An 11,657-nucleotide genomic window follows, 5' to 3' on the forward strand; every position below is an offset into this window, starting at 1 on the left:
TTCTTCCTTGTAAGATTTAAGAAGCAGATCCTATTTGGCCATAACATCAAATTTTATACAAAGAATAATACTTCTTCCGTTTCAAAAAGATAATTAATTACAAACTATAAACTTCAAAAAATATAATAGTATTTTATAAAGATTTTATTGGTTAAAAACTGTTAAAAATAGTTGATAATAGAAAATAATGTATTTACAACTGAAATCTAATATATTTTCTTAACAAACGTAAAAAAATTGTTCAAAAATGACTATATAACATACCGCACATAATTCCTAAACTTTATTTAGTTATACTTTCAAAAACAAACATGTATTAAATCTAATAACTTTTGAGGATAAACATCCACACTGTAGTACCATATAATTTATGTAGTTTTTTTCTATGATGATCAATCACAATTTTTTATTTAAGAAAATTTAGTTGTAGAAGAGTAGAAGTTATCAAAAGGAGACACAACTCGATTCTTAATTTATTTCAAAATAATATGTGGACAGGAAAGACTGATAGGAACTAGCTCCTACTTAATTATTGCCGCACCTTTGATAATTAATTAGCTAACAAGACTTGGATGACGATTAGGCATAAAATATTACCAAGTTTTGGCTTTTAGAGGTAATCAAAGCGTTGATTAATCATCATGCGTCATCCGCTCATTGTTTAGTTATATACCCAGTCAGATGTACATAGACTGTTAGGCAAATCAGAGCTAGATATTAATTTAGTAAACAAGTATTAATATTCAGGTTTTTAACATATCTAAAGAACGGGTTGCCACGTCCAGAATTTTAAAAGTACATTCGAATATTCAATAGAATTGTTAACTAAACGAATCTTTAATGGTTGTTTTTTTTCTCTATTTTTCCATAAAAAGGTTATTTCATAAGAGAAAATACCGTCGCAAGAGCATTAGCAATTCAACTCATATAGCAACAGAAATGAAATTCTAGCGATTGTAATCATCAAGGGCATGCAAACATCTTAACCAAAGACAGACATGTAAAATAAAGTGGTTGTTGTTGTTTTGTAGTCTTCATTTGTTCATTAAAGTCGATGCTCAACTCATTAAGTATGTTTATAAAAACACTTTTATTGGGTGGCATTCTCACTAGTATTCACAATTGTACTATAGTCTTGTTTTTTTAACAAAAACCATATCTTATAAATAGACATATTAGTGTTTATTCTATTTCGATAAAATGTAACTGAAATTTGAATGTTTCGAACTTAGAAGCCATCATATAATACATCCTGAGACTAGTTCATCCATAGGTCATATCACACCTAAGAGTCAAAGGAAACACGCAGATTTAAATACCTCAGTAGGGTTTGGTGCATGTACCAGTACCCTAAACCTAAGTATGGCCTGGTCTAATTTATGCACTTCGCCCTTGAATAAAGATTAAGAAGGTAAGTCACTCATCCACGTAATTGATTGATTAAAGAGGTAATTATTAATCTAGTTACATTTAGCCTACGATTGGTAAAATAATTAAGTAATCAAGTGGAAATAAAAGGGAAAAGAGGGAAATTAAGGGAGTTTAAACATTAATATAGTTTACTCTCACCTCTTTTCACTTTGGTAAATTAATACAGCACAGTGGAAGAGTTAGAAAAAAAATCATTTTATTGTTCAGCTTTTGAAAACATATTGACAGTAATATATTTGAACTATTGGTATTCCGGCGCTACGCGCCGGATTCGTATGTTTTATTTTTACATAAATTTACAATTCATTTTATGGTCTTACTAAAGAAAATATGTTCAAAAATATGAAAATGAAAATATGTTAAAAGAAAATGATATTTTTTCGGATTCGTTTGATAGTGGTTAGCGACCTAATGTATTACTTTATTTTGAAGTTACTTATTTCAAAGTGGAATATCATAAGTGGTTGTGACTAATCGATTCAATAAAAGTAGAATAAAAAATTGATAATCATAACAAAGTTTATTTAGTTAAAATTTAAACATAAAGTGAAGTTGATTTTTTATTTACAGAACATATGTATACTGTTAATTACTGTGTGAACAGTATATAGAAAAACGGCATTTGAAATTTTATTTTAAAAACTAATATAAATTTCAACGTGTGTAATGAAGTTTTGTTCATATATTCTTCTTGTTTTTTATATATAAGGATTAAGGATTGTTGTTTATTTTTAGTATTAAGGATTGTTGTTTACTTTTAGAATTAATCGTTTGAAAACTCTTTTATATTCTAAAGTAGTTTTGTTTCAATTTTCTGTCAAATATTGGTTCGTACATTGTCCATTATAATTATTTTAATCTTTTGACGTATGTTTATTTGATTTATGGGAACTTAACCTCATCATCTTATGCGGTTAGTAATTTTTCTCAACAATTAAGTTGAAGTGGGACAATCTAAGATAAGCAGCTTATTGATTTGGGCTACCAAAATAATGCATAAAATCTAAAATAGACATTATTCTGATATCATATTTTATAGAGATTATAGAAATTACATGAGTCTGTGACTGTTTGCTGTAAAAAAAAAATCTTATAGATATTATCACAAGATTCAAAAGAAAGTTAAAGAAAAATTGGAATACAAAATATAGTATTACATCACTCCACATAAGAAGTAAGCTTAATTCAACGGCAGATATGAAGAAACAAAACTCCAACATCCATTCGTTTGTTTGACTCTTAGTTGAGTATTTTTTTCACAAAATATTATTATTATTTTTTGCTTTAAAAAAATTCATAATTTTAAAATATGACAAATCTCTTAATCTCTTTTAAAATAACAAATCTCTTTATTAAATTTTTTATACTCGTGTAGTTGTGAAGGCCAACTACCTAGTATATCTTAAATTACCAGTCCATTGATCGCTTTATATTAAAGGAAAAAGTAAGTTGTACATAAATAATCTCGAAAAATTATATATAACATCCGTTGTTGATTTTCATTTTGCCATTTCAAGTGTTTTAAGGAATTATCTCCCTTCCCTACTCCTCTCGCTCAATTCGTAAAGGGTTATTGGTTCAGCATTAAAACATTACTTAACGATTCCAAAGGATTCTTTAGCCATAAAGATCAGTTGGTCTGTTCTTCGTGTATTTTAACCTTAGTAATACAAATCGTCTTACTGTCTTAGTATTCTTTAGTTGCCTTAATATAAGCTTAACATAGTTGTATCAGTAAGGGTTTTGCTTTAGGCGTACTAATTGTTTTAAAAGAACCTTAAAATTTTAAATTAGCTTTGATTTAACTGTTTTACATGACAAATATGTTAAACAACGAAAATATCCTCTAACACCAATGTAATAATTTTTTGTATGTTTCAAATCGTGTAAAGTAAACTAAATCATCCTTAAATATCATTTTAATATTTATTTCCAAATCATCCTTAAATTTTAACTTTTTTACATTATCCATATTAAATATATAATCAATAAGAAAATTTTATGAAAATGACAAAAATTTACCTTTAAATGGAAACTTAAAATTGCCAAATGTAGAATGGTGGGTGACGAGAATTATGGCGAAGGGCGAAGAATGTTAGGATAGTGGGAGCGGGGGGATTCATCGAGTTGTTGAATTGTTGATGAATATTTAATTTGAAGTTTAGTTTTTAGTTTAATATAGATAATAGGTGAGATGTCAAATATTTACCATTAATAAAAAAAAATTGTATAAATAGAAAGATTATTAAGGAGTAGTGAGATTAAAATGTTTACCATTAAGGCATTTTAGTTACTTCCCCATTAGCCGACAAAAAATACTTCACCATTATTTTTTGCCTTTTTGGGATATGGACCCCACAATCAAATTTATTTCATTCCTAATTGGTAACAAGTAAAACGACACCGGTTTAACATTTTAACCCCTATAAAGAGATTATCCCACTCTCTCCTTCTTCTCTCATGCAACTCGTCGCCTCTTTAGGTTTTGAGAGTGTCTTACGGAAATCCTAAATTCCTTGCTCTTGCCACTTGCAGGTTTATATTCAAAATCTGAAAATTTTCTTTCTCTCACTCTCCATCCTCCTTTCCCATCTTGTTCGATTGGTTTCTCTAGCTTGTTGCTGAAATGATGAGTGTAACTTTTTGGGTGGTTATGGTTGAAATATTCATGACAAATGGTTCGTAAGTCATGCATACATTTCATGACCAATACTTACCCATTACTTGTTGTGTCGTGTGTATGTGGTCTTGGAACAGCTTCCTAGAAATCTACTCTTTCTTCTTCTCTTTGTGATTCTTGCTTGATCAGCTATGTCTGAACTTAGAACGTATGAACTTGCTTGAAATTCTAAACTTGCTTGTAAATGTCTGAACATGGAGATGTCTGAACTTGAAAAGTCTTAACATGAAATGTCTGAACTTGAAATAATGTCTGAATTTGAAATAATGTCTGAATTTGAAATGATGTGTGAACTTAGATGATTCTTTCTTGGAATGGCTGAACATGGAGATGTCTGAAATTGAAATGATGTCTGAACTTGGAATCAGCTAGCACACTTTCGTGTTTTAGGCTAACCAATAACATATTTCCTTTTTTTTTGTTGAGGTTGATTTCCTGATTCACTCAACCACAGCTGTTTCAGATCATGTCTGAATTAACGGAGCAATTCTTGGCGCTGTCAGTGTCGTCGTCTCCTCTGATTCCGCCACTTCCAGACGACGTTACCATTGACATCGTAGCTCGTGTACCCATAAACCATTACCCGACTCTCTCCTTTGTTTCCAAGAGTTTCAGGAAACTCATTGCCTCTCCTACGCTCTACAAGAGGCGATCCTTCCTAGGCTGCAAAGAGCAACGTGTCTATGCCGTCCTCCGCAAGCGCAACATTCGTTATGATTACAACTTCTACATTCTCCACAGGAAACTCAACTGCAGAAACCGCTTGGTCCTCGTCGAACCACTTCCTCTCATGTCTTACCGTGGACTCTATGTCCCCGTGGGTTCCAAGGTGTACGTGTTTAACTCTCTCGGTGTGCTCAGCATTGACTGCACATCTCACACGGTTCAGCCCATCTCCGACATTCCTCAGCACATGTATGCTAAAATGGTTACCATCGTCAATGGGAAGAAGATTTATGTGATTGGTACTACCTTTGTTGATGATATCTATATGGGGGGTGGTGTGATGTGGAAAAAATCGAAGAAGGCGGTGACGGTGTTTGATACAGAAACACAATCGTGGGAGCCTGAGTTGGAAAAGGAAGACATATGTCTCGGTAACTATTGGTCTGATTCTGTGGTGATGGATGGTAAGGTTTACATCAAAGGTAGCACGAATGACCCTTCGTTTGTCTTTGGACCAGAGGAAATGAAATGGGAATTGATGGACGAGATGATGAATTCTAAGCAATGGGAGGGTGCGTGTGTGGTTGATGATGTCCTCTACTATCACGATGTGTCTGAGAATCTTTTGAGAGCGTATGATCCAAAGCAGAGGTGTTGGAGTGTTGTCAACGGGTTGGAAGACTTTTTGGCGGCTGAGACTGCTGGTTCATTGCTGTGGTCCAGGACGGTGAACTACGGTGCGAAGAGGCTGGCTCTATTCTTTACCAAAGGACATGACGACAGTGATACCATTTTCTGTGCAGAGATCGCTTTGGAAAGGGGCCAGGGAGGAGAGATTCGGGGTAAGTTGGATTCGTGTGATGGTGTCATTCAGGAAGTTGGGCCGTTTCACCTGGTGAAATTTGTGTCTGTTACCGTTTGATGCAGGCTGCATAATAATAATAATAATATCCCTATTTAAATCCCTTCGTATTTTAAATTATCTTAAATGCCATCTCGTGTGGTTGTAAGTTTGCTAACATCGTTTATGTTAGACAAAACCTTAAAGAGCGTATTGTTTTACGTTGGATTCATGAAATCTTTATGATTCGTAATATTTGTAAATGTTCCCGCCTGTCCGGGATGACTTGGGTTCGATTATCATCGGCACTCGGCAGCAGCTACTTAATTTTTAAATACCACACCAACTTTGTATTATTGATATGTCGGTGATATGACAGCATGAAGTGGCCACAAACAAGATCGACAAGCAACACATGTGTAGCAACTTGCAAGTCTTGTCCTTACGGATCACATCAGACCATCCGAAATATACGTGTAAGAATCTGAACGGAACATTCGAAAACCCAATCTTTTTCTGTTTCTTTATCGATCATTCGAGAACCAATCATGTTCACACTCCTCGTACTATTTTCTTCTTCACAACTCTAACATTCCAAAAACTTCTAAAATCAATGGCAGAGTTTCATCTTCCTCCCGAGATCGAAAACGAAGCAGAGCAAGAGAACGCTACTTTCATCGACGACGAGTACCTCGACTACATCCATTACTTGGCATCACGAAGCAGCCATGAAACGGAGACGTTTGGTTCTTACGATGAAATCTTCGGCCAAGTGTTGGGGAATTCATCTTCCACGCGGCGGCCGGAAACGGCCGAGGAACTTCCGGCGGTGAACTTGACGGCTGAGGAGTTGACGGAGAGGGGTTTGGTGGTTTGTGCCATCTGTAGAGAGAAGCTAGCTCCTAGTGAGAGACTGTCTGAGCTTCCTTGTCGGCATTATTACCACAAAGACTGTATCTCGAGTTGGTTGACTAATCGGAACACTTGTCCTCTTTGCCGTCACAATGTAAGAAACTAGTTGGGCTTTCTTGAAGTTAGTTGGTAAAATCTGTAACTTACTCAGAATATATTACAAGAAAGATCGAGTGAATTGGCTATATCCTACCTATTCAAATGAATTTGTTTAGACTAATCAACTTTGAAAATATGGTTAACAATTTTGTAGAAAAAAGATCAATGGCAACCAAATCTTACATGTATTGTAAATGAATAACATTATTTTCTATCTAAGCATTTTCTATTACAGCCTAGATTAAGCCCAACTTTTGTTCTTTTGATATCAATTGAGCCCAACTTTAGAATATACATATGGCAATTATGGAATAAGTACCTGTTTTTGTTGTATAAGCTGGTATAGGGCTGGGCAATCGGGTGACCATTCGGGTTCGGGTCGGTTCTAATCGGGTTTCGGTTCTTCGGGTTTACAAAAAACAGCTCCAATCGGGTATTACAAAAGTTCGGTTCGGTCTCGGTTCGGGTTTTGTCGGGTTCGGGTCGGATTCTACAGCACAAGCTAAACCCGCTTAAACCCATTTAATTTTCGGGTTCGGTTCTAAACCGGGTTTCGGTTATCTAAACTACTCATACTATACCTATTACTACCCGACACACTTAGACTTGCTAAAATATAGACTTACTCTTGAACCTGTTATCTTGTTCATAAAAAAATTATAGACTTGCTAAAATATACAAACTGAAACACACTTCGAAAACTCAATCAAAGCATGCATTACACAAACACAACTATCTCAAAATGGGGATGAAAACAAGAACAAATACTCAACGGAACAAATACTTGCAATAGTGAAAATAAAACATAAAAGATCCTTTATTAAACTTCAAAAGAAAGCAAACTTGTTCATAATGAACCTTAAAAGCAACATTCGAAACAGAGTACATCTCTGATGAGATCAAATTTGAAATAAAAAGCAAAGGCAACACAAAAACAGAAACAAAAAAACTTCCAAATTCCTAAGCAATCTTCAGTCATCAATCCTCACACTCCCAAACTCTGAAGCAACGAAGAAAAGCTTGGGTAAGTAGAACAATCAAATGAAATGTTAAGAGAAACTAGGATAAATAATATATACCTTTCTCAAGCTTGTCTAGTTGCTCAACTTCAGCTAAAATCTGCTCATTTGTTTGGACTTTCTCAGAGAACTTAATATCAGCTTTGAGCCACTGCTCACTGCACATCAAAACCTCGATCAAGTAATGGGTTAGACAGCTTCTATATGGCTCCAAGATTCTGCCACTTGTGCTAAAAGCACTTTCTGAAGCCACTGATGAAACCTGCATCACAAGTAAATCGTCAAGTCAGCTAAGCACTCTAAAACAAAAACAAAAAAATCACTAGCAACAGAAGAACAGAAGTACTGAAACCTGCATCGCAAATAAATCCCTCGCCATCTCTGCTAGCACAGGAAACTTGATTTTGTGGACCTTCCACCAACCGAGTATGTCAAACTCGAATCCCAGCATAAGCTTCTGATTCTCAACAGGTTCCTTTAAGTACATCTCCAGCTCATCCCTTGGCTCATTTCCTGAATCAGCAACAAGATTCTTGTACTCGGAGTCCATTCTCAAATACCCAAAGTCTTCAACAACCAACTTTAGCCTGTCCAAATGATCCTGACTCTCCTGAACAGCCACAGTCTCAGTCTGCTTCGCCTGAGATGATTCACTATTAGCCCCTTTGAACCGGCTAGCATACTCGTTGAACATGCTTGTAAGGAGATCAAGCACAGAGTCATTCATTTCTTTGGCTTCTGTACTGTCTTTTCCATACAGTGTCTCAAAACAGAAGCTTGGGTAAGTCATCTTCTTCCTGGGATCGAGTACTGCAGCAAGAATCAACATCCTGTTCACATTCTTCATGCCATCCCAATACTTCAAGAACTTCTGCAACATGTCTTCAGCTTTCAACTTCAAATCCAGGTCTAAGTTGCAAGCCAATGCATTGAGATTCCTCTCAATTGTCACAATCTCACCATAGCATTTGTAGGAGTTCACCTTTGAGGAAGCTGAGACAACTAAAGTGCTATTATAAAAGATGACCAGGAACCTCCTTAGCTTCTCCACAGCATTCCAGTCACTAAGACCAGGCGGTCCACACCTCTTAACACCATTCTCTACTTCTAAAAAGTAGTCATTGTAGAGTCTATCCTCTGCTTCCATCCTATCAAAAGCCACTCTGAACTGCAAAGCTCTTGATAACATCAAAAATGTTGAATTCCACCTAGTCTTGACATCCATCGGGAGACTTCCGCGGGTCATCTTTCCAGTAGTAACCCTTTGGTCAAAGGCGTTTAACCTATTGGTAGAAGACCGGACATACTGGACTGCATTGCGGATTGCCAACACATTTTCGCCTAAATCACCTAGACCCTCCCTAGCTATCAAGTTGATAATGTGTGCACAACATCTCATATGAAGAAAGTTACCATCTAAGACCAAAGCATCAGGCGAGACTGACCTAAACTGACTATGAAAACGCCTAAGAGCAGAGGTGTTAGCAGTGGCATTGTCTACCGTGATGCAAAACAGTTTCTCAATCCCCCAGTCAGCTAAGCATTCTAAAAGAACTGTGGAAATCGTCTGACCTTTATGATCCATGACCAGTTTGAAACCAAGGATGATCTTCTTCAGCTGCCAAGTCGGGTCAACAAAATGTGCAGTTACAACCATGTAACTTGCACCTGCAAATTTTTTTTAAAAATTATGCTATTAGTATAAATAAAAAATGAGATTGTTTTCACTTTTAAGAAAAGAAAGAACCTGACCTGTTACTTGAGAAACCCAAATGTCAGTAGTGAGGGAAACTCTTTGTTTGTTCACCTGCAAATAATTCTTCAATGCCTCTTTCTTCTTCAGAAACATCTCCACAATGTCTCTAGTGGCAGTTCGCCTTGAATGAGGTTTGTAAAGGTTCACCTTCACGCAAAAAAAAAAAAATTAACATTAGTTTCATAAATCAGAGAAATAATGTACAATTCAAAGCTTTACCTTATTGCAGAAATACTTCCACCCTGTACTGTCTACGAAAGACAGAGGCAACTCAGCTAACACCAATAGCTCATTCGTAGCTTCTCTGACAACTTTCTCAGGTACCTTTGATGGCTTCAAACTCCCTTCATCATCGATGGAAGTTTGACTCTTTCCTTTGCTGATTAAGTGCGCCTGGTACTCTCTGCAGATGAGCAGGTGCTTCTGGAGATTGGAAGTTCCTGATTTTGTAGCACATGAAAACACCTTCTGGCAGTAGTGGCAAATGCACCTGTCACGGCTCTGCTTTGTCCTGGTGTAATGGTTCCAGACATCTGATCTTGGCACAACAACCTTTTTCACCTTTTTTGCCTCAGGACTTTCTTCGCAAGGTGTACATGTCTCCTTCCTCTTTCCACACCTATCTGGTGTTTCAAAGTTCTCGTATTCAACTCCATCTTGCTTGTCAGCTCCGCTGTTTGTGTTCTTGAATGTTGATGAAGCCATTTGCTAAGAAGTGACAAACAATAGTCAGATTAAACAAATAAAAACAGACAAAACAACTAAAGATTATACACATTTTAGACATGAACAAACGTAAAAAAACAATCATCTTTAAGCAACAATCAAGATAAATAAAACGTCACAAGAAAATGAAACAACTGCAGATGCTATACAAGTCAAATATACGGGTTTGTTACAAGCACACCACAATTGAAACTAAAAAAATAATTTTTGGAACAAGAATAAACACATACGGGTTTGTCTCAGACTCTCAGTTTCAGTAAACATGAACATCATATAAGAACAGAATAGAACTCTATCAATTAACAACATAAGAAGCCGTTTTGTTCATGAAAACAACATACTTAATAGGAAACCGACAAACCCGACAAATCCGAATGACCCAGAAACCCCAGAACATCTAGCCATTACTCGATTGCAGAGAAAAGGAGGAAGAGTATCTTACCTCTTACTGAAATCGTCGAAGGAGGAGAGGAGTTTTGCTGCTTTGTACCTCGATGAAGAGCACAACTTATATAAGAAAGGAGATTCAAGGGTTTGCGAATCACGGAACCGATTGGAACAGAAATCGGAGAGAATATGTTTAGGAAAGAGGATCATGATTTAGGGAAATCTCAATATTGAGAAATAAGGATCAAATCGTAACAGGATCAAAAGAAATCGCAAAGGAGAAACAATGGAAACCTAGAACATATATCACTTGATCCTCGGGTATCCATTTACCCGATCGGGTTGGTGCTTTTTACCCGACCCGACCCGTAACCCATTATACCAAAAATATGTGACCATTCGGGTTTTTCTCAAGATCCGAACCCGACCCGAACCGGTTTTATCGGACCGGGTTCGGTTCGGTTGATCGGGTTCGGTTTTATTGCCCTGGCCTAAGCTGGTACATTTATTTGGGCTTTGCTAAAATTATCCTTCCAATTGTTTCCCAAATAGACTGCAAGTGATGCATTAGTTTATGACTTAATATTTAGATACATAGTACTAGTTTCTCCAACTTCGGTGCCACAATATGTACATGGCATGTGAAACTTTCATAATTGCACTGCAATTCGAGAAGAATATGATTTATGGATCATGGATTGATCATTGATACTGAGGAAAGCAACAAAGAGAACTGATGAAAAACATATAAAGTATATAGAAGTATGCGAGATGTGGCTTTTGCGGAAATATATCGGCTCATTTTGTTCAACTGTAAAAAATGTATGACAGAATTACGTAAAGTATATGTGATCATAGGTTATATATGACCTTTGCGTAAATGTGTTGGCTCAATTTGTTCAATTCTGACTCTCTTAGAACTTTAGAAGGGTGTTCTACATTATGTAAAGTATAAAAGTATGAGACATGAGTAGTTATGTATAAACTTTACTGGAACTAAATAATTTTTTTAAAGACAATCTAGATTGATGCGCAGGCCTTTTTTATTTTAATATTTAAAAGCTCAAAATAATAATAATACCAATTGTGCTAGCTTTTTTTCTGTGGAGTGGGGTTTTGGATGTGCCTTCTTAGATAAAC

General features: G+C 35.9%; 2 protein-coding genes across 2 annotated transcripts; both read left to right on the forward strand.

Annotated features, from left to right (window-relative positions):
* The first annotated feature begins 4,506 nt into the window (after nucleotides 1-4,506).
* Nucleotides 4,507-6,791, forward strand: LOC125577690 (F-box/kelch-repeat protein At4g38940-like). Its single transcript, XM_048739329.1, has one exon. The coding sequence runs from the start codon at nucleotides 4,578-4,580 to the stop codon at nucleotides 5,697-5,699; it is 1,122 nt and encodes a 373-aa protein (XP_048595286.1). The 5' UTR covers nucleotides 4,507-4,577; the 3' UTR covers nucleotides 5,700-6,791.
* LOC106363989 (E3 ubiquitin-protein ligase AIP2) lies at nucleotides 6,232-6,791 on the forward strand. The gene has a single exon (XM_013803639.3). The coding sequence runs from the start codon at nucleotides 6,232-6,234 to the stop codon at nucleotides 6,634-6,636; it is 405 nt and encodes a 134-aa protein (XP_013659093.1). The 3' UTR covers nucleotides 6,637-6,791.
* Nucleotides 6,792-11,657: the final 4,866 nt, after the last annotated feature.

The sequence above is a fragment of the Brassica napus genome, chromosome A9 (assembly GCF_020379485.1).
Source record: "Brassica napus cultivar Da-Ae chromosome A9, Da-Ae, whole genome shotgun sequence".
Lineage (NCBI taxonomy): Eukaryota > Viridiplantae > Streptophyta > Magnoliopsida > Brassicales > Brassicaceae > Brassica > Brassica napus.

Coding starts and splice junctions, on each gene's coding strand:
- LOC106363989 (XM_013803639.3), top strand. CDS start 6,232: ATGGCAGAGTTTCATCTTCCTCCCGAGATCGAAAACGAAGCAGAGCAA.
- LOC125577690 (XM_048739329.1), top strand. CDS start 4,578: ATGTCTGAATTAACGGAGCAATTCTTGGCGCTGTCAGTGTCGTCGTCT.